General features: G+C 42.0%; 1 protein-coding gene across 5 annotated transcripts in view; it reads left to right on the top strand.

The window, feature by feature from the left end:
• The window catches only part of Tmem200a (transmembrane protein 200A), an 88,028-nt gene extending 67,186 nt beyond the window's left edge, over positions 1–20,842 (top strand). For 4 of the 5 annotated variants that reach the window (XM_017314147.2, NM_029881.4, NM_001358814.1 and 1 more), the window contains one exon: positions 17,639–20,842. In XM_017314147.2, coding sequence (XP_017169636.1) covers positions 17,639–19,130 — 1,492 coding nt within the window. In that variant the 3' untranslated portion in view covers positions 19,131–20,842. Of the gene's footprint in view, positions 1–7,374; positions 16,833–17,638 lie in introns of those variants that run through there. The other variant, XM_006512921.4, reaches the window with a different exon arrangement.
• The last annotated feature ends 5,610 nt before the right edge of the window (positions 20,843–26,452 follow it).

Genomic DNA, 26,452 nt, shown 5'->3' with positions numbered 1-26,452 from the left:
CAGAAGGGACAACTGCTGTATGAAACATCTTTTGTAAGAATACCAACCCTACCCAAGAGCATGGTGTCCTAATGATAGCCATGGCCCCAAACTCACCTTCTTAAAATGATCACATTGACAGTTAAATTTTAACAAACATTTTGGGGACAAATATTCAGACCATAGAACTACCTCCCTATTTTACCAACTTCTTAATTTTTTTGTTTCTTTTCTTTACAAGTGGTACTAGAATACTACTATCCTCACTTGTATCAGTTAGAATTGGATACATGCAATAACAAGCAACCCCAGCTCTCAGTGATCTTAAATAACCCAAACTTTCTTACTCATTCATGACCATTTTGATTCAGCCAGTAGCTTATCTGTGCTATCCTAACACAAAAACCAGGGATGGGTGTCTTTTGGCTATGCAGTGTTCTTGGTCACCATGGCAGCAGGAAAAGGATGATGGAAATCATATATTTATTCTTGGAAGTATTTTCCAAGAAAGGTGATATCTCTTCCATAGGCTCACTGCCTACAGCAAACCAAGCTTCTCTGCCTGATTTCCCAGGTCTAGGAGACTATAATCAAATGATTGACCCATGGGCTAGAATAGACATAGCCAAAACAAGACAAACCACTGACTGACTAATAATTGATTAGTTATATATTCCCTTGTTAGTTGATTAGTTATATATTCTCTCGTTATATTCCTTATGTTAGTTTTAGTTAGTTGAGTTAGAAGATAATTTATGGGAGTCAGTTATCTCCACTGTGGGGATCTGGAGATTGAATTCAGGTCATCAAGATTGGTAAAAGAGGCCAGGCAGTGGTGGTACATGCCATTAATCCCAGCACTTGGGAGGTAGAGGCAGACAGATTTCTGAGTTCAAGGCCAGCCTGGTCTACAAAGTGAGTTCCAGGACATCCAGGGCTATACAGAGAAACCCTGTCTCAAAAACAAACAAACAAACAAACAAACAAACAAAAAGATTGGTAAAAGAATTTGAGTAGTCTGGCATTCTAACTAGCACCCCTGTTTTAGAATGCCACATTTCCTTCAAGATGTACATGTATATGTGTATAGGTATAGGTTTTATATATATATATATATATATATATATATATATATATATATATATATATATATATATATAACAGAGAGAGAGAGAGAGAGAGAGAGCAAGAAGCTCCCATAACTATTGGGCTATCTTATTAGCTTTTTTTTTTTCAAATTTAAATTCATTATTTTCTTTCCTTTAGGGAGAGGGATATGTGTTTGTGTGTGTATATATATATATGTGTGTGTGTTTGTGTGATCTATTTCTTTCTCCTATATGTAAATATATTTCTTTCTCTATTTTTTACTTTTTTATGTCCTTTTCAAGTTTTCTCTTTTTTATTAGATATTTTCTTCATTTACATTTCAAATGCTCTCCTGACAGTCCCCTATACCCTTCCCCCACCCTGCTCCCCAACCCACCCACTCCTGCTTCCTGGCCCTGGCATTCCCCTGTATTGGGGCATATGATCTTCGCAAGACCAAGGGCCTCTCCTCCCATTGACTAGGCCATCCTCTGCTACAAATGCAAATAGAGACACAGCTCTGGGGGTTACTGGTTAGTTCATACTGTTGTTGTTCCTGTAGGGCCACATCAAGTCATGGTGCAACAGATCACTTGTACACTTATGCCAATGTTGGTGTTAACAAAGCTGCATGTATACACTGTGAACAAAGCCTGATAGTGATGATATGTGACTGTGTTACCAATTCATTATGCTCTATTCTTACCATTTCAGAGTGTACCCCATCTTCTTGTAGATAAAGGCAGTGCATGTTTCTTTGTGTTGTGATGATAGTTGCCTCACACTTCTCAGTAATCTGCTACTGCTCGTCATGTATCCAGGAACTACAGAATCCTATATAATATATAACGTGTATATACCATATGCATGACTTTAGACTTTCTGCATGTATCAGGTACACATGTACTATATTCTGATTATGTGAGTAGGTCATGCTATCTACATATTGAAAATTATCCTTTCTCACTCACAGCTCCCATTCTCCACCACCATTCTACCTTCTGCAATAAATTCAATTCTTTTAGCCTATAATATATATATATGTATATATATATATATATATGTATATATATAAAAATGAGATTATGCAGTTTCTTCTTTCTATGTCATTTCACCTAACATAATGTCCCCATTTGCTTGTGAATGAAGGGCTTTCCTTTTATATTTTAGTGTGTGTGTGTGTGTGTGTGTGTGTGCATGTGTGTTTGGGTGTGTGGGTGTGTGGGTGTGTGGGGTGTTGAACTTTCTTCATTCTTCATCACTGGTACTTTAGTAGGTATTTAAATTGATTCCATAGCTTGACTATTGTGAATGATGGTGCAGGGAACACGGGAGTGACCTACCAACTTCATTTCCTCTGGATGTATTTTCAAGAGGTGCTGCTGGATTGTGTGTTTCCTCCTCCTCCTCCTCCTCCCCCCTCCCCCTCCTCCTCCCCCTCCCCCTCCTCCCCCTCCTCCTCCCCCTCCCCCTCCTCCCCCTCCTCCTCCCCCTCCCCCTCCCCCTCCTCCTCCTCATTCCAGACTTTCTATATGTTAACCTTGGTGGCTATACCAATTTATACTTTTGCCACCAAGATACAAAGCTTCTCTTTACTTCACATCCTTGCCAATGCTCATCTTTTTAATCTCTGGCAGCTGTGATGTGGAATCTCAGCGCGGCTTCAGTTTTCAGTGTTGCTTTGGATGGTTAGAATAACCTGAGTTTCTCCATCTGGTGTGGCGAGGCCACTGTTCTGCATCTGAGTGAAAGCTGTGCGGGTTCTTGAGAGGAAATTCCTGAGCATAGGGATTGATTGCCTTACTCCAGAAGAACAGACAGAGGAAGCCAAGGGGGTCACCGGCACATCTTTTAAAGACTGTGCTTGGAAAAAATAGTGAAGAATTGTTTCCTTCCTAGCAGAGGCATTTGTATTCATTCAGCCAGCTATTTGGAAACATGCCCATGACTGTGTTTTTATACTTCTGGTTTCTAAGTAGTCAGTTTGCCTTTTTGGAAATTGCTGAAGAGAGTTGCTTAAGCCATGAAGTATCTAATTTATACAAGGAGCTATGCCATTTACCTGGTTGGTTCAAGCTGCAAACTCATTTTTCATTTAGGCTGTAGCTCCTAAATTGATTTTTGTCTAATAACAAAGTAATTTGACTCTGAGGGAAAAGAGATATATATGAACTAGAAAGGTTACATTCTACATAATCTATTTGGGACTTTAAAAAATAGACCATCAAGATTAAAATCATGTTTAGTTAGCTTTTAAAAGGAACACATTTTCAATTGATTTATCTGGATGTTTTCTCTATAAAGATCCCCCTGGTTGTAAGTAGTTACAGTAGGAGCATTTGTGTTGCTGAATCAATGTTACGGTATAAGAAGCGGGGCACATTCTAGTTTGTGTTCTTTCAGATGTATGTGTGCATGTATGTGTGTCTGAAATCTTCAAATAAACAACAAAGCTCACCATACCTTTGTCTGAACATTTCTTTCCATCTTCCAACTTCCTACTTTTAAAAATTTAATTATATAATATTTTTGATTTGAATGTACCTTAGATGACAAATTGGACTTTTAAATGGATTTATGCAACGCTGTGTGTATTGAGGAATCTGGCTCTCTACTGGTGACATGCTTAATAGAGGTTATCTATGTCTATACATTTTAAAATGATAGCCTAGGGTTGCCTTTTTTTTTTTTTTTTTTGTCTCAGATTCAAAATAGATGGACTGGGGAGATGGCTTAGTGGTTAAGATTACTGGCTACTCTTGAAGAGGACAATTCCAAGAACTCACATAGTGGCCCAAACATCTGCTACCCCAGTCCAAGGACATGTAATGTTTTCTTCTACAGACATTCATATAGATAAAAACTAAAATACATTTAAATTTTTAGAAGACTCAAGATAGAGCATAACTTTTGTTTGTAAGAAATCAACTGTACTTCTGTTGGTTTTGAATAACATGGCAATTTCATGTGCTTGCCCCACATGGCACACCCCATATGCATGGGTCAAGATATTGAGAGTTCTGTTCTATTAAATTTCTTTTGTCAGATACAATTGATACAATTTCCAGTATCATAACATATATTGACAAAATCCAGTCTATTCTTATTTTTCTTTGCCAGAAGTGTTTGCCTGTTCTTATTATTTATGTGGCAAATGAGCTTTAATGATTGGATTACAAATTTTTATTGACTCAAGCCAAACTTATACATAAATGTAGGAAGAGAAGACATTATATCGCTGTAATATTTTATCTAAAAATAAACTTTATTTTATACCATAGTTTTGAAACATAGACCTTTCTTTTCTCTTGCCCTTCTGGTCCTGTCTTGTTGTGGTATAGTGCCATCATTCTGTCTATTGCTAAGGGGTTATACACAGGAGTCTACTGACTTTATGTGTTAATTTTGAGCTAAGCCACTTTACAAAACTTGCTTAGTGTTTTAAGTTTTTAGTTCGTTTTCTTAGCTGTTCTAGAAATGCAAGTAATTCCAATATTTTTACTTCCTTTTACCAGTTTCAAACCTATAGCCACAATTTCCAAACCTCCCACCTAATACATCCAGCAGGAAGGGAAACAGGAGGATTGCAGGATTCAGGTTCAGTGAGAAACCCTGTCAAAAGAATAAGGTGGATAGCAATAGGGGCAGACACAGACTTGACCACTAGCAAACACATATGCAGGTGTGCATGTGTGCACAGAAATACACCACAGAGCAAGAGGGAAGGAATGAAGGAAGGAAGGAAGGAAGGAAGGGAGGGAGGGAGGGAGGGAGGGAAGGAGGGAGGAAGGGAGGGAGGGAGGGAGGGAGGAAGAAAGGATGGGCATAATTGATGGACATAAAAAGAAGGAGTATAAGGAGGGAGGGAGGTCTTAAAGAGAAGGGGAGCCCGCTAAGGGCCAGGTAGAGAACACACATAGGAAGAGGAGAGAGTTGTGGGTAGAGAGAATGAACAGGTAATTCATGTCAACCGCAGCTACCTGAAAGCAGCTTAAGTTCCATTGCTGGGATGCATGGGATGCAAGGCAAGAACTCACTAGTGCAAATTGTCCTCTGATGTGTTCTTCACACATGAAGCATGTGTGCACCCCACCGCAAACACACAATCAACACAAAATAAATACATGTAATAAAGAAAGACTTGCACATTTGCATATATAAGGACGCTTGAGGACACCCACAGTGGTTCTGTAGTAATGACCATCTGGGACAAAGGAAGGACCCAGCAACAGAAGACTGCTCAAATTAGTCATGCTATTCCTGAGTAGTGGACTATTACGTAACTTAAAAGGAGTGATGTAGGCTAATGAGAAAAAAAAAAGATTCAAATCCAATTGTTTGAGCTATTAGAACAGATATGAAGGATAAGATTCTGTGCCTGAGAACTCTTCTAGTATGTGTAGGTATACGCTGACGTCATTTGGGAGGCAACAACACTGTCTTAACAGTGCTTACGTTGCAGGTGGGACTGCCAACTGGGAGAACATGTTTTACGGTGTATAACTGTCATAAACATATTCATAAGAAACATGCATGGCTTTTATTATTTCCATTTGAGAATCCAGTTACATAAGGATCAAAAGGAACACAGAAACCTGGACAATATCTGTAAAATTAATCAACCTTGTGACTCCTTAAAGAATTAGGTATGTCTGCTAATTTAAGAACAAATACTGTTCAGTGTTGAGGCTGAGATCTAAGACAAGAGAAAATATAAAAAGGGCTAAAATCACGAAACAAAGAAGGTTTAAGCAGAGGCACACAGAAACAGTTGTACCCATTTGAGCCATGCTGGTATCTGTGGGAGGAGAGTAACACAGAAGGCCTTAAGGGCTGGTTTCTGATGTGCTCGACCCTTACTGTAGATCCCAGCTATTAGGGAGGCTGAGACAGGAGGACCAAAAGTTTAAGGTCTGCTGTGACAGTTCAAGGCCAGACTAGGCAACTTATACCCTGCCTTAGAAAGAAAGAGGAGCTGAGTGTGGGTCAGTGGTAGAGCACAGGCTCAGCATGCAGGAGGCCCGGGTTCAGTCCTCGGTGGGGAAACAAACTGGTTTCTTCTGTGTAGAAGATGATAATGGGGAGCATGTTTAAGCTTAAGAGTGTTCAGTGGAAGCAGGTAGGAATAAGACACCCTTGAACAGGCCAGTTGGTTTCCTCTGCTCTCTGTCACTTGACTCACTCACGGGCTCTCTGTTGCCCTCCAAAGGGCACGAGGCCTCCCCAGCTCAGCCAGTGTCACGCTGCTCTACTACATTTGTTGGCACTTTGACTAGCAGATAGAAATAGGTCTCATCATGAGAACAGCCTCTGTCTGGAAGCGTTTTCTCAGGCACTGTGCGTGCGTGAAGGGGTTTCCTTAGGACAGTGAGTCTGATCTAAGGCTGCAGAGAGGGTTCATCTAATTCACCTTGTTTGTATTCATCATAGACAAGATGGAGCCAAACCTAGTTCTTATTTAATTTCATGCATAGAAACCAAACCTGCTCCTGTCTCTGCCTTGCTCTTCTTCCTGCAGGGACTCAGGGATGAGTCACCCCTGCGAGTGTGGCATCTCTGTGAGCGTGGCAGGGGTGACAAGATGGCCAGAACTCACACCCCTATTCTAACCCTTTTGCTGATTAATTACAAATGGTTGAAAAAAATCCCTACAATTTATTAAAATGCATTTACTCCAACAGAAAACAACTATACAAACTCAAGTCACTTCAGCATACATTTTAAACAGATTTTTTTTCATCAAAATTCAACACGAGTCAGGTTATAATGATGGGGGGTTGGTATGCGTGTGCACTGCTTGATTGAATACTTCTCAGTTTTTACATTCTTGATCCTCAGTGATCTCCAGCCCGTACGTAGCCAGAACTAATCATTCTCTGACAAATCTTCAGATTGGCTGAAGTCCTACACCAACTCACTCACAGGCTGGATTTGGACTCATTGATTAATCAAACTTTTCGCTTATTCACACATAGGCCCATGAATTTCTCACAAGAACCTAAAATGTAGTCACACACATCCCTCTACGCCAAAGAACTACAGGCCAAGGGAATGTGTAATTTTATTTTAGTAGCCACTGGTACAAAGTCCCCGGGGACCGTACTCACAGCATCACTCTGAGATTCGCTGTGCCTCGAATGAATAGTGCTGACTGACCGGCCTGCTCAGGCACCAGGGCCTTTGCTTTAGAATATATGTATATGCTGTTATGATAAAATATCTAACAACAAGCAAACTTAATACACACACATGGACATGTACACACACACACACACACACACATACACAATGTAAAAAGCTTGGACCTTTTTTTTTTTAATGAAATAGACATTAGGTAATGAAATAACATAATTAAGTAAAAACAAATAGTATTCCTAATTCTTGCAGAACAATTTCACTTTTATGTTTGACATTTAATTCAGTATATTTGCTGACAGCTAACTATGTACCACACCTCCGCAATGGATCCTGCCATCCTCAGAAGTCCTGGAGGGCAAGCACCCACGGCGATCTAGGCATAATGATGGAGGAAAGGCTCCAGAAGGAGGCAGGGGGCTTAGACCTCAGAATTATTACTTTCTATCAAAGATCACCGAGCTCTTTCCAGTGGTGGAATCTCTCGGTTTTGCTTGCTAGCGATGTCAGTTTCCTTCATGGCTCCCCACTCAGCCCTGCCTGCTTACTCAGTGACCTGGGATTTCAAATGCACTGAAGACTAGCCAATGCTTAAAAGGCTATTAATTTTGTATTTAACGTTATGTACGTGTATGAGTGCTTTGCCTGTGTGTATGTGTACTGTATGCATGCTTGGTGTCCATGGAGGCTGGAAGATGCCAGACCTACTGGGGCTGTCGTTAGGAATGGTTGGAAACTGCTTTGTAGGTTTGTTGACATCCAACCCAGGTCCTCTGTATTAGCAGTGAGTGCCTTTAACTATTGAGTCATCTCACTGGCCCCATAAAGGGTCATTTTAGGATTATTCAGATAAAGGTAAAATAAATTCGACTAAACTGAAGCCCATATCTGAGGTCGAAGTACAGATTATTTAAATGGTCACCATCTAGTACTGATGGGCTCTAGAGAGGTCTGGGTGTATCTGAGACAGTCCCTTCTTACTGGAGAGTGCCATCCTAAAAGAATTACCAAGAAGTTCAAATTATTCACCTGGAGACTTAGTAAAAGCATGAAATTTAGCAAGAAGAGTTAAAAAGGAGAAATGAGAAGGGATCCCTCATTGGTTTTGGGGAATCCAATAAGCATTGTTGTATGGAACAGTGACTTTCAACTTCCTGAATACTGTGGCCTTCAATACAGTTCCTCGTGTTGTGGTAAATCTCATCAATAAAATCATTTTTGTTGCTACTTCTTAACTATAATTTTGCTACTGTTATGAATCATAGTATAAATAGTTTGGGAGATAAAAGTTAGCCAAAGAAGTTCCAATTCTCAGGTTGAGAACTGCTGTGTTTGGCCCACAGGTTCCTGCTGCAGTGACAGCCAATCTACTAGAGGGGAAGAGAGGGCTGGGTACAGGGACATGGCAAATGCCTTTCCTAAGTGCTTCATTCCCATTGCCTCTGCAAAGGAGGCACTCCAAGACGTGTCAGCCAGTAGAGTCATTATTTTAGGAAAATCAGCATCAACCAGTAGATAGATGTAGTTGGTGGCAGAAGGAGACAGACTGCAAGAGGGTGCTTAGCCTGTTCCACTAAGGAAACTGAAACTCACAACCACCCCTACAGGCATCTCCATCTTTAAACTACAATGCCAACTGGCACTTGGTATCCAGCAAATGCAAAGCCAGCTTAAATCTTTTCTTCCTTATGATGAAAACCTGTATTTTCTCCATCCTACACTTAAACTCATTTTATTTGGTTTTGGTTTTTAGACAGGGCTATTGTCAGATTGTCAAGATCTGTTCTAGAATCACCCAGGAGACTAACCTCTGGCCATGTTTGTGCCGGAGTTAGCTCAGGTAGAAGGACCCACTCCAAATGGTGTATAGTGCCATTTCATGGGCGGGATCCAAGGACTGAATAAAGAGGAGAGAGCAAGTTGAGAACAGCACTTAATGCTCTCTGCTTGAGTGTAGCAGCTTCGTTGTGAACAGTTGTCTCCTCTCCTACCATCACGATGGACTTTTTGATCCTAGGTTTCTTTTCTTGGTTATTTTTGTCAAAGTGACAAGACAAAACAACAATAAAAACAACAACAAAACAAGAAAACAACAACACATTATCAAAGATCCAAATAGAGACATTCTGTCATTTCTTTGGCCTTAGATTGTATCTTCCAAAACTCTGTTGTTCTTCCCAGTTTATATATACCCACAAATATTGTAAATAGAGCTTTCCCAAACCTGGAAACGCAGGGGAGCAGAAGGCTGCACAGAGAAAAGCCTTGTGCTATTCTACTGAGATTAGCTATTCCTGAAGCAGTCCACAGAAACGCACACCTTGCCACTGCGGCTGTGAGGGACTGCCTGGAACCATTGCATGTATGAATTATTCTGATGATAACCAAAATTTACAACGTAGCATAGACCAGGTTATGGCTAGCTATGGATCATTCATTTCTATATCCCTAGTGCTCATAAACCAGCCACAATTTTATTAGCATAAGGCATTAGTATTATTAGGGTAAACTTTACAAAATGTATTCCCATCTCATTATGCACTACAGTGATGGGCCGCCTCCACAGCTTTACCATCTTACGAGAGACTGGCATTCACCATAGACACCAGAACTTACTCATTAAAACACAATTTCATTTGCTCCTTCTTTCACTGGAGAGCCAGGTGGACGCCCCTCTTATTCAAGCCCTTGAATGTTCTGATGTATTATCTTGGGTTTGCTCTCCCCTGAACCCGGTTCACTCTTCTGTTTCCAGGAAGAAGCTCATTTTGCCTCTATTGAGATTTCTGCATTCTGTCCCATGTGCAAGACTGCACCATAAAGAAACTGCCTAATCTTTGTGCTTATCTTCTGCTCCTGTCTACCATTTTAAATGCCTTGTTGTCTTCCTTCATCCCACCCCCACTCCATCTTTTACAGGCCAAACACATTCTGGAATATGCATGCTTTCACAGTCCTGATCCACACCATTGTTCAGAATTCTCACACTGCTGGACATCTGCTTCTTCCTATTTTGGTTCTTTTCTGGTTGATCTACCATCCTGAGCAGGCCCTGAAGCCATACCCCACATATGGTCCTATAGGCATGTGTACACACTGGACTCAGTCACAATGGATCAGACTTCCAGAATCAAGAGACTTTAGAAGCTTAGCAATCAAAATATTCTTCTTAGTGAGACTCATGGCCCAATGTTTTTTTTCTTGCCTTTCAATGTGTCTTCCTGTGGTTCCCATGCTAGCTGAGGGCCTCCTAGTAGAACAGGAGCTGACCCAGTGACTCACGTGGGAATGAAATGTGGGTAGCAACAGGAGCACAAAGTTAAGTAAGATGAAGTCCCCAGTGAAGAGATAGGAAGTCTTGTGGGAAAGGAGGCCAATCTTTAAACTGAAATGTTTTAAGATGGCAGAATTGCAGAGTGCTCTTCCGCAGCCTCTGGAGAAATTAGGGAAGGCTTTTAGGAGGCGGTGGCGGTTATCGGAGGCTTGGCACATCAGCAAGAGCTTTCTATGTACACAGAATCTAATTCTCCTCCCCCATGGCCCTTACCGTAAGGTTGTATCATCTTCTCCCTTGAAGTATGCCTATTATTTCCAACATAATTGACACTGTTTTATTCATATATTTGGATTTTTATCCTTATTTAGGGCTTAAAAACTGTCAGATTGCAAGACTATCTGCCCAAGGGAAGTAAAAATTAATCTATGCCTTCAGGACCAAACAAAACATTACATAAAACCCCATGTGGTATCCACAAATGTGACAGATGGAAATATTTTCTATTCAAGCTACAACAGTTTTAGGACTTTCTTCCCAGTAGAGACATTTAAAACTTTGAGTTTTTAATTTTTTTTTAAAATTTATATCGTTACCAGAGTCAAAAGAGAAAGTTTCTATGGGTGCCTAGCAGTTCAGTCAAACTAAGTTGAAAACATTAGCAAACAGAATGGAAGGCCTCCTTCCATATATGTGTACTAGTAGGTTTGCATGTGGATGCTAGAGGAAGACATTGAGTGACACATGTCCTTCCTCTAACACTTGATAGCCACGAGCATCCTCAGTACCATGATGGTAGAAAGAGAGAACTTACTCTTGTAAGTCACCTTCTGACATCTATGTGCACACTGTGGTATTATGTGCCTGCATGCTTGTGCATACATCACACACACACACACACACACACACACACACACACACACAAGCAGACATACAGACACACATGCATGCATGCAGACACACACAGAGACACACATTCATGCACAAATGCACATAGACACATTAAACAAATCAATGTATAGTTTGGTTAACTATTCAAGTGCAGTTATTAGTGGTCTGTAAGGATGCAGGAAGCCTGGGGTTTTCTACCTCGAGAAACACAAGTCCATATATTGCAAGGAAGAGATGAGTTCATACAAAGGCTTGCTTTTCTTTTTAATTGTTTCTTCAGATTTACAGAGTTATATTGAATACATAATGTAAGGAATGATAAGGCAGGAAAGCCCAACCTGTTCATCTGGTATTTGCAGTTGGACAGTACTATAGGCACTGTTATGTTCCCACTGGAATACTAGAGTGAAAACAGGAAAATGATGAGGACGAGGGAGCTGGGGGACACTAGACTTGAGGAAGCCATAGGACGATACAATATGAAAATCTGCAAAATGTTAGTTCTGCACCAACAAGTTTTCCTATTCTGGAGACCTTTGCTGGTATTACTCAGTATAGCGTAAAGCTCCATAGTCAAGTGAAACAGTGGACCAACAACAAAGCAGTCTTTAGTGAATTGGCAGACTGACGCTCAAGTCACTACACATAAAAGGTAACCCATTGTGATCAGGCACATCTTGAGCTCACAGACCATGTGTCATAGAGAGAATGCGCTTGAAAATCTATATGGGTTCTGTGTCAGCAATGTTTCTACAAATGTGCTAGCCTGACAAACTATCAAATGCAGGCCTGAACCAACTATGAGCTGTGTAACAATTAGCATGGAACAAATACTCTCCAAGGACTAAAAGCCATGAAGCCCTGGAACACAGAAATCTCCAGAAGGCCAAGTAGCAATCATAATGAGCTCAGAAAACACCCTGCTGGGACCCAGTGGGAGGCATATTCTGCAGGAACAGAAGGCATTAGAAGCCTGTCTTTCCCAAAGCAAAAATATTTTCCCACCACACATTCCAGCTCTTCAAATCTGGACATTCTCTCAACAATAACTGTCACACTCTACACTTGCTACATCTCCGACAGGAAGGTGGTTTAAACTGTTAAAAGGAAGCCCTTGCTATGAAAGTCACCAATTTACCCAGCATGCAGGATTTCAGTAGAGATGTCCCAGCTGCCGAACTGAACTACTCATGACCACAGATTGCTTTCCACCCTTCACCGCAGAGAAGTTCCTGTCCTCAGCAGCATGGACATCATGATTTGTGCAGCAGCATTGAAAAGAGAGCTGCTCGGAAATATTAAGATCATTTTTCGGTGATAGTAGGCCTGGGAAATCCAGAACACACTGATGAGAGTCCTGAAGGCCAGAAAGACTGGAGAGCAATGGCCATTTGAGTTTCTTCAGTTACGGTCACACAGCTTGGAGAAGACTCAAATCCACAAGCCACACAGATGCTTCCATCCTGCCAAGGTCATTGAAGGCTTCACAGTCATCTCTCTATACTACAAATAAGCCATCTTTCCTAGATCGAATTCACCGTCCACATTAGCACAAAATGTGCCATCCCATAATTCACAGGCTCCTGCACATTAAGCCTCTTGTGAAATTTTCTAACTTAAGGCCTTTTTAAAGCATCATTTTGACTGGTGAATTTTATTCTCCCAACCCATGATTTCTCTGAGAGCAAGGAATGACAAGGTATGGAGTAAGGCCATATTGAGGAATGACAAGACAGGACTCCCTTATAAAAAGATAGAATTCTCTGATCTTGAAAACACAAACTCCTTTAGCACTGAGGGACATAGTTCATGAGTATTTCAGAGAAACCGCACAGCCAATGCCTACATGGCCAGCATATTGAAAATCACACTGGGGATGCTGTGGTGACCTGGGAGATTGTTTATGACCTCATCATTTCTGCTCTCTTTTTCTAGTATGGAGTTAGTGGCAGCAACTCCATGAATTGGGAGAACATAGATTTTTTTTTTAATTTCTAATTTTCACAATGAATCTCAATCAGTTTTTTTTCTCATCTAAATTCTCTGTCTGTGAACTACTTGACTGAATATTTGACTATCAAATTCATGTAGGAACCACCAACCCCTAAGGCCATAGTTTCAGGAAGGAGAACTGTAGGGAGGACACTAAGTCATCAGGATGGACTGACCACTCTAAACTGGAATTTGTGCCCCTCTGTCTAAGCTCTTTTGCATTATTCCAGTAGAATCTAGGTAATGTGTAGAGAGGATGAGTGGCGTACGTTGCTCGAGCTGAGACGTTCAAGGTAAAGGGCTGTATCTGCTAAAGCCTCATAGCCTGGCAAAGGCATGTGGTGAAAAGCAAGGCCAGTTCAATGCTTGTGGTGCTTTGAGTAGGAATAGCTCCCGTAGGCTCGAATACTTCATCATTAGTGAGTGGCACTATTTGAGATTAGGAGGTGTGGCTTTGTTGGAGTGGGTGTGACCTTGTTGGAGGAAAAGTGTCACTGGGGGTCAGCTTTGGGATGTCAGAAGCCCAAGCCAGGTCAATCGGCTTTTCTCTTCCTGCTGCTTGCAGATCTGAACTGGGCTACTTCTCCTGCACCATGTCTGCCTGCCTGCTGCTATGCTTCCTGCCAAGATGATAATGGACTAAATCTCTGAACAGCTAAATCTTAAAGGGTCACCCGCACTAGGTTGAGAACTACTTGCCAAAGGGAAGGCCATACTCCTATTCTGCTGGCATCCTCTCCACGTCTTCCACATTGATGTTAACTTGATTTCTCACCATGATAGATGTGAAAAAAATGCTGTCTCTCATATGCACCCTGGGGCAAGGCTCTTCCTAATTGAAACTTGCATTCTGGAATGACCTGCAGCCGGTTACTGCTTAGGCCATTAGCTCTTCTTCCATTAGGTTTCAAGCTCCGTGAAGCAGTGACTGAATTTACTCCGTGGCTTTTCCCTTGGGCTTTAGTTTGGATCTCTGAGTGGTGATATGGAGTTGTGCAGTGTGGGATTGTTTTGAGTCAAGTTAAGAGGGAAACTGTCACCAAATCTTGCTTTGCTGGTTCTTGGCATCTTTGTAGCCTTATCTAGCTAGCCCAGACCAAGGCAGATTTACTTTGGTTTTTATAAGATCCCTACCACAACCAACAACCCCCACCCCCACCTCCCCATTGCTCTAGAGAGGTTTCCTTTGGCTTTCTCTGCATTGGCTCCTTTCTTCTACCTCCTAGCCTACCATGCTTACCTTGCTTGATCATCCCCTCCCCCTTCTCTGTGGTCATACCTCTTTCTTAGAACACTCTCTCTCCTCCAGTGCCATTTCCCAGTCAACACCAGGAAATAAAAAACCGAAATACTTTAACACGTTGTAAAGGCCAGGATGTCAGTTTGGAATGTGGCTCACTATGGGTTGCTTTAAAAATCAATGGAAAAACCACATGCCCACCCTTGTTTCTGTTTCTTTCTTAAATCCACCTATCCCAAAGGATTTCTGTCTCTTTCCTTAGTCTGACATATGGAAAGAGCTAGGCTAGGCATCTGCAACATAAACTGTTTCCTTCAAACATTTGGAACTATGCTGCATTTTGCCCAAGGTTTGAGAGAGGCTCTAAGGTTAGTACATTTACTTTGATAAATCTCTTGATTATTCTCTCGATATTAAATAACCTTAACCCTAGTTAGAATTCCACAGCAAGGTGGCTCTCCTTGCCAGCTCACTAAAACAATGCACACAGGCCACAACCCCATTATTTAAGAACTCAGAAATCATAAGCAGGAATTCAAAAGAAGATCTGTCTCTCCTGGAAGATGGAATTAGACAGCCTTTCAGAAACTTGCCTAAGACTTGGAGAATCTTAAAATATCCTTTGTTTTTCTACCAACTAAGGTTGGCCATTTGAGTGCTGTTTGTTATAAAATGAGGCAGAGATGTTTGCAGCTTACAAAGTGTTGCTTTTTGTATGTATGTTTTCTTTGTTTATATGTTTAACTATGAAAGTTGGTGTAGTAGTCATAAGTCAGTTCACAAATCCTGGGGAAAGGATCACTTTTTAGTCATCACTTTAGCAACTCTTTCTTTTTTCTTTTTTTTGAGACAGGGTTTCGCTGTGTAGCTCTGGCTGTCCTAGAACTTACTCTGTAGGCCAGGGTGGCCTCAAACTCAGAAATCTGCCTTCCTCTGCCTCCCCAGTGCTGGGATTAAAGGTGCGCCACCACTGCCCGGCTTAGCAACTATTTCTTAAACACTGGCTGTGTGCAAGGTACTACAGTGACTAAGGAGTATGTTAATTAAAATTGAATTTGACCATGAGGCATGAAGAATTCAGACTATATATGCGCGCACACACACACACATCTCCAGTGCCCTAGAAGGTTTGTTCAAATATTCTGAGGAATGACGCCTGTGTGAGCATGAGAGCTGAGTCAGATAGTTGGAAAAGAACTTTATATACCAGGTGGAACATAAACTTCGGTGATTAGCCAGAACTCAGCATGTTAAGGCTGAAGAGAGTTAGGAGGACACATTCTCTGGACCAGTTTGGCCTTGAGCACAGAGTTTTGCCTGCCTATGTCTCCGGAGCAATGGGATCAATGCTGTGCACCACCACCCACCTAGCTAAAACGTTCCTAATGGTCTCAGAAACAGCATGGCATAGACTATAAAGGAGAAACTGGAAATTTTGTGCACCTTAAAGGGAACACAGAGATTAAACCCATAAGGTCTGAAATCCCAGATTAATCTGCAGGCAGCAAGGTTTGTTTTGTCTAGTCTTATGCTCTTTCAGAGGTGTGTTGTGGAATAATCTAGCATCTCCATGTAAACTGGTTGGTACAGAAAGAGGACCCCAAACGCTGGAGAGCAGTTGGAAGGTCACTCACTGGTACTTAATAAGCACTGTACATATCTCAAAAGAATAGGGTTGTAATAGAAAGGTGGAACTGAGACCCTATGTGTCACGACATTTCTATGATTTAGAACATTGTTGAAAGGGGGAGAAAGAAGCGAGTGATGATCACGACATAGGCCCAAGCCTGAGGACTGGCTCCCCTAAAAAGCCAGGTGTGTACTCTGAGACCAGTGGTACCTGCAGATGTGAGGTCAGCTTTGCCAGCTGTGTGCAGATGTGTGTTTTCCCTGGGAGGCAGATGGGAATTGAAATTCAGGATGTGATCTAAATCGCAGCCTGAGGACGCCTAGCATAAAGGCCATCGTGGAAGATGTGGGAATCAAGGATGAGTCAAGACAAGCATCCAAGGAAGGGACTCTAGGGACTGAAATTTTACTTTGGGCTGAAGAAAGAAGAGCCAGAGTTCAAAATGGGGAGGTCAGTGTAGGAGCAGGAAGACTTAGAAAGTGAAGAGGCTAGTGGTGTCCAGAGAACCAGGCAAGTAAGGGGGATGACGGTGTAGAGAGAAACTAAACGTGACGCTAAACGTGATGCAACTTTCACCATGCATTCTGGAGTGTATTCGTTTGGTAAGTCTGGAGATTTCCTTTGACCTGTTTAGTATAATGTTTTCCTCGTGTGTGTGTGTGTGTGTGTGTGTGTGTGTGTTCAGGATCCCATCTACCTTGCCTTTGTCTATCACTGGCCTGGAACTGGGGGCTTCCACTAGGCTAGGTGGTCTGGGAACCCAAGGCATCTATCCTCCTGTCTCTGCCTCCCCAGTGCCCAGCTCACATAAGCATTCCACCACACCCAGATCTAAAGGAATATTGAACTTAGCTCTTCACACTTGTAAGGCAGACACTACCAACCGACCACCTATCTTCTTACTCAAGTCCCTGTTTCTTTAAAATAACAAACAATGGTGAAAATTGTGATTCTAGGGGTAGGATGGGGGCTTGTGACCAAGGGACAGCTTAATATACTAGGTGTCAAAATAAAAAAAATATTTCTTGAGTTCGAATTTTATTAACACTAGGGGAGAAAGAGAGAGAGAGAGAGAGAGAGAGAGAGAGAGAGAGAGAGAGAGGGAGGGAGGGAGGGAGGGAGGGAGGGAGGGAAGGAAGGAGGGAGAGAAGGAGGTAGAGAAGGAGGGAAGGAGGGAGGGAAGGAGAGAGAGAGAGAGAGAGAGAGAGAGAGAGAGAGAGAGAGAGAATCCAAAAATTCACATTAGTCAACAAACATAACCTCTTCCCAAACTGTAAGGATTTAAAAGCTACGCCTCTGCTTTTATCACGTGGAACAATAGCAGCCAATCCCCTGTATGAGCAGTCCTCAGCCTCAATTGCAGTCTCCCTGGGCTCACCTGTGGATCATCTGTTTCCTTTCTTTTCAGAGCACAAGAGGAAACTATGATAGCCACTGGTGGGGTCATCACCGGCCTGGCGGCCTTGAAGCGGCAGGACTCTGCCAGGTCTCAGCAACACATTAACCTCAGCCCACTGCCTGCTACCCAGGATCAGAAACCCGTCAGACGGCGCCCACGAGCAGATGTTGTGGTGGTCCGTGGGAAAATCCGACTTTATTCTCCATCTGGCTTTTTCCTCATTCTGGGAGTGCTGGTGTCCATCATAGGAATCGCCATGGCAGTCCTTGGATATTGGCCCCAGAAGGAGCACTTCATTGACGCAGAGACCACGCTGTCCACCAATGAGACCCAAGTGGTTCGGAACCAGGGCGGTGTGGTGGTGCGCTTCTTTGAGCAGCATCTACATTCCGATAAGATGAAGATGCTTGGCCCGTTCACCATGGGCATCGGCATCTTCATTTTCATCTGCGCCAATGCCATTCTTCATGAGAACCGCGACAAAGAAACCAAAATCATCCACATGAGGGATATCTACTCCACAGTCATCGACATCCACACTCTGAGACTCAAGGAGCAGAAGCAGGCAAATGGCCTATACGCAGGCTTGCTGGGAGACACAGAAGTGAAGCAGAACGGCAGCCCCTGTGCATCCAGGCTGGCTGCCACCACCTTGGCCTCCTTCTCAGGGATGCGGAACAGCTTTCGGGTGGACAGCTCTGTGGAGGAGGATGAACTGATGTTGACTGAAAGTAAGAGCCTGGGGCACCTCATGCCCCCGTTGCTATCTGACAGTGCAGTCTCTGTCTTTGGCCTTTATCCACCTCCAGCCAAGGCCACCGATGACAAGGCCAGCAGCTCCAAGAAGTGTGACACCAAATCGATTGTGTCGTCATCCATCAGTGCTTTCACGCTACCTGTGATCAAGCTTAATAACTGTGTCATTGACGAGCCCAGTATAGACAGCATCACTGAGGTCGCAGACAACCTCAAAACTAGGTCCAGGAATCTTTCCATGGATTCCCTCGTGGTCCCACTGCCGAGCTCTGGTGAGTCCTTTCAGCCTGCTGTCACGTTACTCCCAAGGAACAATTCCGTTGGGGAGTCCCTATCTAGTCAATACAAGTCCTCTGTGGCTCTGGGCCCCGGGACTGGACAGCTCTTGTCTCCGGGAGCTGCAAGAAGACAGTTTGGCTCCAACACATCCTTGCATTTGCTCTCTTCTCACTCCAAATCCCTAGACTTAGACAGAGGTCCTTCCACACTCACCGTGCACGCAGAACAAAGGAAGCACCCGAGCTGGCCCCGGTTGGATCGGAGCAACAGCAAAGGGTATATGAGACTGGAGAACAAAGAGGACCCGATGGATCGGTTGCTCGTTCCCCAAACAGCAATCAAAAAAGATTTTACCAATAAAGAGAAACTTCTCATGATCTCAAGATCTCATAACAACTTGAGTTTTGAACATGATGAGTTTTTGAGTAACAACTTGAAGCGAGGAACTTCTGAGACAAGGTTTTAGTGTTTATTTTTACCACTGACCATTTTCCTTGGAGGTATATACTACTTTAGCCAGTGTTTGCCTCCTTAAAGCATTGGTTGCAAGCCTTTTAAACTCAAATGTCAGCGTGTTAGAAATGGCTGGTTAACTCTGTAATGAAGATGGCTGTATGTATGGGTTCCTTTTCCCTGCAGATCTGTAGGTTATCACGTGAGATTTTTGTTTTCTCACTCTCTGAAAGCATGGTTTCTTTTGTTGACATAGATGCAAAATACCTGCATTCATATTAAGAACTTGGCTTTACTTTCAAATCCTATTATCAATGATCATCTTCATAGAGGGAAGTAGCCAGTACAGAAAGTGCGGGGTACCAAAGTGTGGACAAGAAGTGTTAAACTCAGGTCTAATACTCAATAGACATAAATGAGAGAGAGTGCAGTCTTAAGATGGGATTTTCTGAATTGCTTTATTCAAGATTGCTTACATTACTTAATGGGAGAACTCATTTCTGTTACATCTGTTGTGAATCATATTCTGAACTCTTTATGGGCAGTATGTATATATATATTACACATCAGTTTTGCTAGGGTGATATTTTAATGGAAAAAAAAAACATGGTGGAGAAGTCCATGGTTTAGAGATAAATAGCAAAAAGCAACTAGCTGTAACTTTAGAGCCTCAGAATCAAACATTTTCTCTGCAAAGTGATGTGAAAAGTGAGTGAGCTACTGTAGTTTGTAGACTTTCTGTCCTGACATGCGCAGAGAGAACGCCACCTAAGGAGCAAAGATACTATTATTTGCATCTAACATCTAGTCACTTGCTGTTGTCCAGAATTCACTTACCCCCATCCTTATTTTGTTCCAAAATACTATTATTATTATCATTATCACTAGTTAATCTAAGAAATAATCAGCTAACCTCAGCATTTCTTCGTATCTCCACATGCCACCAGCTTGGAGGTTAAAATGAATTTATCGCTTGATAAACTGCCTTGTGATTTACCCTGTGCTGGAAAGCCTTCCACTAACTCCAAAGACTCTCTCCTGGTGGGACAAGTTTTGAGGGTTGTGGTTATCAAATATCTTAAATTGTCAAAGATACTAAATACTAAAGTGAATGTTTCCATTAGACATCTTTCTCATTTCCATGAAGGTAACATGGTTTTAACAGTTGTTTAATGGGGTCCTGGAAGAGTGTCTCAGCAGTTAAGAGAGAGCATTGGCTGTTCTTGGAGAGAATTCTGATTTTGTTCCCTGCACCCACGTGGTGGCTCACAGTCATCTGTAACTCCGGTTTCAGGGGATCTAACACTCTCTTCTGGCCTCTGTGAGCACCAGGCATGCATATGGTGCACTTACACACACACACAGGCACTTATACGCGAAAATAAAAATCTTTATTTTCAAAAGTCTAATGGAATACTCAGGAAATTTTGCTGGTTTTTCCCAAAGCCTAAACATTTGTGAACATTCCTATTGCAGTCACTAGAAGGAACAGAAAGGACACATTTGTAAGAATAGCATCCTAGAATCCCAACCTGTGTTTACACAGACATCTTCCTTCTGGAGAGGCACCCTGCTTCGTAGAAGCTCAAGCCTGTGTGTTATAATAGACTAAGCTCAATATTTTACTATAAAAACATTTAATAAATGTCTGTTACTCCTAGAAATGTGTGTTCTTCATACCTTTGCTATCATTTTTTTAAATAAAATGTACATTTCTGTTTTAAATACTGGTTTGCAAACTTTCTGCTATACTCTACTGATGGCATTTAATACCATGATGCCCTGGCCTTTTAATATTGCCTCTGTTGGGTTACAGAGACACCCAACTACTCTTTTTAGTAGGTTATTTTTATATTTTGTTATTTTGAGATGGTTTTCATTGAATTCCCAGGAAAACAATCAAAGACCACGTACAGCACAGAAATGTTAACAGTCCCCTGGTTCTCAGCAGGCTTAGTAGGGCACACGACATGACTTGCAAGTCTCTCCCCATAATATGGTCCAGATATATGTAGAGAACGGAGCAGTGTGGCTCTTGGCAGATCTAAATAAAACAACTGGGAGCTAAAAGCATAGTTCATGCCTAACCAAAACCCCTAGGTTCTTATTTACCAAACAAATTAACTTTATTAAATGATAAATAGTCTTCACATTTAAATTAATCAGACTCATATGTCACTATTAGTGTGAGACAGCTTGTCTACCTTATTAATTTGGCATCATTCCAACCTGGGAGACTACTTACTCCATATTCTGTATATGAAGCTTGTGTGTGTGTGTGTGTGTGTGTGTGTGTGTGTGTGTGTGTGTGTGTGTGTGTGTGAAGCTCTTATGAATGCTGAAAAGTATTTAGAACTGTAATTTATCCCCAGGAGAAACCTCAGGAATGTGGACCACGCTCAGCTGCTTCTAGCCTGGGTAGTTTCTAATGCCTGTAGCCTAACTGCCTAGTTCAAACAATAAAAATTTATTTTCTTCACATTTCGGATATTAGTAGGCCAAGAACAAGCTTAAGTTAGAGTAAGGTCTGTCCACTTGTGTTATTGGGTTATTTTCATATTTTCTTATCTCAAGATGACTTTTCATGTTGGATTTCATTGACTTTTCAGGATTGGTTTCTTCTGGGGCCTCTGTCAGCCAAGGCTTATGTATGGTGACCTTATCACTATGTTCTTATGTGTCCTTTCCTCTGCATATGCGTATGCCTATTGGTTCTTTTTATAGGACACCAGCCAAGTTGGCTGAGAGCTCTACCCCATAGGCCTCATTTAACCTCAGTTCTTTCTTTGAATGGTCTCTCTGCAAATACAGTTATTATCTGAGCTGCAAGGTATTAGGGACATGATTCAGCCATAACATGCTGTGTAGAATGTTGACTGAACAGCCTTAGCCCAAAGTGGACGAGAAACACAGACTATGCCATCAGTAGCTTTGCTACCCTGGATATATAGGCTTGATGATTACAATCTCTCAATGTCAGTTTATTTCTTGATTTCCAGTCAGACCTGGGATTCCTCAACAATAATGTAAGGTGAGTCTGAATATAAAATATCAGGTTCTTTATAATTCAGAAGTTTCTGGCGCTCTCAGGTGAGGATCATATTGTGTTTGATGAGCACTTTGCTCATCAAATTAGAAAGGACAGACACTGCGACAGAGCAGAGTGGCCACCTGAGCTAGACAGGCTGGGAGAGTATAACCCTGGCTCTGCCATGCTCTTACCTTGAATGCAGAGTGGTCTGTCAGACGTGCCAACGTGAACTCATCAGTATGTGCCAAATGCTAGCCCTGCTCCCAGAATTTTATAATTTATGTGAGATGACCTTTCTAGATAGTCCAGAGTGGTGTCATGGCAAATACCTAGGGAGAATTAATATCTAAATGTTGTCACTACACTGAAGTGTTATCTGAATGTATTTCCACCCTTCATTCTCTCCCTGTCACACTCCAAATACATTATCCACTCCGAATTCCGAGACTTCCAGGCATGGCCATGCCCCAACTCCTAGAACAGATCAGTGTTAACTTACTTGGCAAAATGGACATGTAGAATTGATGAAATTAGAGATCTTGCAATGGGGAGATCATCTTGGATCATTCAGGATGATAACAAAGGTTCTTGTAAGAGGGGAGCTGTAAGAAAATCACAAAGAAGGTAGTGACGTGGGTAAAGACATTAAGGCTCTAACTTTGAGGGTAGAAAGGGAGGCTATGTACTAAGAACTACAAGCTCTAAATACTGGAGCCCATTAAGCTCAGGAAATAAGGACCTCTAAGGTTTCAGGAAGTCCTTGAAACTGACCAGACATATTTCACTCCTCTCCCCCCCCCACGCTCATATAAGCTGTAAGGTTTGCTCAGAGACTTTAAGACCAGCTGAGCTACCTCAAAATGAAAGATCAGCCTAGCTGCTTTGAAAAAGCAAAGACCAGTCTGTTGGTTGTCATTCTGTCCTATTGACAGTGTCCTTTGCCTTACAGAAGCTTTGCAATTTTAAGAGGTCCAAGTTGTTGATTCTTGGTCTTAGTGCATAAGCCATTGGTGTTCCGTTCAGGAACTTTCCCCCTGTGCCCATGTGTTCAAGGCTTTTCTCCACTTTCACTTCAGATTCAGTGTATATGGTTTTATGAGGAGGTCTTGATCCACTTGGACTTGAGCTTTGAGATAAGAATGGGTCGGTTCGTGCTCTTCTACATGCTGACCTCCAGTTGAACCAGCACCATTTGTTGAAATGCTGTCTTTTTCCCACAAGATCATTTTAGCTCTTTTGTCAAAGATCAAGTGATCATAGGTGTGTGGGTTCATTTTTGGGTCTTCAATTCTATTTCATTGAGCTACCTGTCTATTGCTGTACCAGTACTGTGCAGTTTTTATCACTATTGCTCTGTAATACAGCTTGAGGTCAGGAATGGTGATTCTGCCAGAAGTTTTTTTTATTGTTGAGAATAGTTTTTGCTATCCTGGGTTTTTGTTATTCCAAATGAATTTGAGAATTGCTCTTTCTAACTCTATAAAGAATTGAGTTGGAGTTTTGGTGGGGATTGCATTGAATCTGTAGATTGCTTTTGGTAAGATGGCCATTTTTACTATATTAATCCTACCAATCCACGAGCATGGGAGATCTTTCCATCTTCTGAGATCATCTTCAATTTCTTTCTTCAGAGACTTGAACTTCATGTCATGCAGATCTTGCTTGATTAGAGTCACAACATGGTATTTTATATTATTTGTGACTACTGTGAAGGGTGTTTTTTCCCTAATTTCTTTCTCAGTTTGTTTATCCTTTGAGTAAAGGAAGGCTACTGATTTGTTTGAGTTATTATATCTAGCCACTTTGCTGAAGTTGTTTATCAGGTTTAGGAGTTCTCTGGTGGAATGTTTGGGGTCACTTAAGAACTTAAGAAGTCAGTTAGACTCTAGAGAATCAAATAACCCTAATAAAAATGGGGTACAGAGCTAAACAAAGAATTCTCAACTAAGGAATACCGAAGGGCTGAGAAGTACCTAAAGAAATGTTCAACATGTTTAGTCATTAGGGAAATGCAAATCAAAACAACCCTGAGATTCCACCTCACACCAGTCAGAATGGCTAAGATCAAAAACTCAGGTGACAGCAGATGCTGGTGAGGATTTGGAGAAAGAGGAACACTCCTCCACTGTTGGTGGGATTGCAAGCTTGTACAACCACTCTGGAAGTCAGTCTGGCTGTTCCTCAGAAAATTGGACATAGTATTACCTGAGAATCCAGCTATACCACTGCTGGGCATATACCCAAAATATTCTCCAACATACAAGGGCACATGCTCTACTATGTTCATAGCAGCCTTATATATAATAGCCAGAATCTGAAAAGAAACCAGATGTCCCTCAACAGAGGAATGGATACAAAAAATGTGGTACATTTACACAATGGAATACTACTCAGCTATTAAAAACAATGAAGTCATGAAATTTTTAGGCAAATGGATGGAACTAGAAAGTATTATCCTGAGTGAGGTAACCCAGTCACAAAAGAACACACACGGTATGCACTCAATGATAAGTGGGTATTAGCCACATGCTTGGAATACCCAAGATATAATTCACAGACCACATGAAGCTAAAAAAGAATGAAGACCAAAGTGTGGGTGTTTTGGTCCTTTTTAGAAAGGGGAACAAAATACACATGGGAGCAAATATGGAGACAAAGTGTGGAGCAGAGAGTGAAGGAAAGGCCATCCAAAGACTGCCCCACCTGGGAATCTATCCCATATGCAGTCACCAAACCCAGACTCTATTGTGGATGCCAAGAAATGCATTCTGATAGGAGCCTGATATAACTCTCTCCTGAGAGGCTCTGCCAGAGATGGAAAAATACAGAGGTGAATGTTCATAGCCAACCATTGGACTGAACATGGGGTACCCAATGGGGTCCCCAATGGAAGAGTTAGAGAAAGGACTGAAGGAACTGAAGGGGTTTGCAACCCCATAGGAAGAACAATAATATCAACCAACCAGATCCCCCTGGGCTCTGCAGAGACTAAAGCACCAACCAAAGGAGTACACATGGAGGGACCCATGGCTCCAGCTGCATATGTAACAGAGGATGGCCTTGTTGGGTATCAATAAGAGGAGAGGTCCTTGGTCCTGTGAAGCCTCAATGCCCCAGTGTAGGGGAATTCAAGGGTGGGGAGGCAGGATTGGGTGAGTAGGTGGGGGAACACCCTCAGAGAAGCAGGGGAGAGAGGTGGAATAAGAGGGTTGTGGGGGACTGGGAAAGGGGATAACTTTTGAAATGTAAATAAAGAAAATATTCAATTTTTAAAAATTAAAAAGAAAATGAAAGAAAAAGAAGAGACCAGACAAACTCCTAGAAGAAACAAAGACCTGCTGAGCAGCTTAAAGGGAACTCGGACCAACTAAGCTACCAGTAATAGACAGCCTATTGAGCTACCTGCAGATTGGGTAGTAAGCTCTGGTTTTCCAGGTTTCGTGAGCCACCACCCATGCTATGGTGGGCTTTGGTGATGCAGCTGTCTTTGAGTCATTTCTGCTCCTGTTGGTAACCCTCCCCCATATTCTTAAAAGCAACCAGAGTGAAATTCATTGGTTTACCAAACTGGATTTTGGTGGTATCCTTAATCTGGCCTGTGTCTCCTCCCTATATGAGATGAGTAGACATCTGTTTAACTCTTCAAAACCAAAACCAAATGGATTCTATGCTCAGTTGCCAAAGGCACAAACTCTGCTGATGTTTAACTTTAACCCAATGAAAACTGTGTGGAGTTTGGATTTCTAGAGCTGAACAGGACAGAGATGTTAAAATTTATTGTAATTTGTTACAGCAGCCACATACAATAAGTCCCCAACCAGAGGGCTTTCTTCAGCCGCTTTCAAAATCAACCGTAATGAGGTCTCTTCTAAGACACTGCTTCTGGAGAGGAGAAAAAAAAATCCAGTTGGTGAACCAATGAGTTTCACTCTGATTACTTTTAAGAATATGGGTGAGGGGTCACCTACAGGAGCAGAAATTATTCAGAGACAGCTACATCACCACAGCCCTCCTCAGTATGGGTGACAGCACTCCAAACCTGGAAAGCCAGAGCATATGTATGACCTGCAGGCAGCTCAACAGGTTGGAGGCCATCTATTCCAGTTAGTTCTTCCTCAAAGAAGAATGAAAGTTCTGTTCAGAAACTCTCAGAGCAGCCCTTCCAGGCAGCTCAGCAGGTCTCTGTTTCTTCTAGGTAGTTTGGCTGGCCTCTGCTTTTTGAAGATAGCTTGGTGGATCTTTCACTTTGAAGCAGCTCAGCTGGCCTGAGAGTTTCTTGTTTAGAGAGAAAGGAGTCTAATATG

This window comes from Mus musculus, chromosome 10, assembly GCF_000001635.26.
Source record: "Mus musculus strain C57BL/6J chromosome 10, GRCm38.p6 C57BL/6J".
In the NCBI taxonomy this organism is placed as follows: Eukaryota; Metazoa; Chordata; class Mammalia; order Rodentia; family Muridae; genus Mus; species Mus musculus.
Note: the sequence above shows the minus strand (reverse complement) of the source record. Positions and strands in the feature narration are given on the sequence as shown.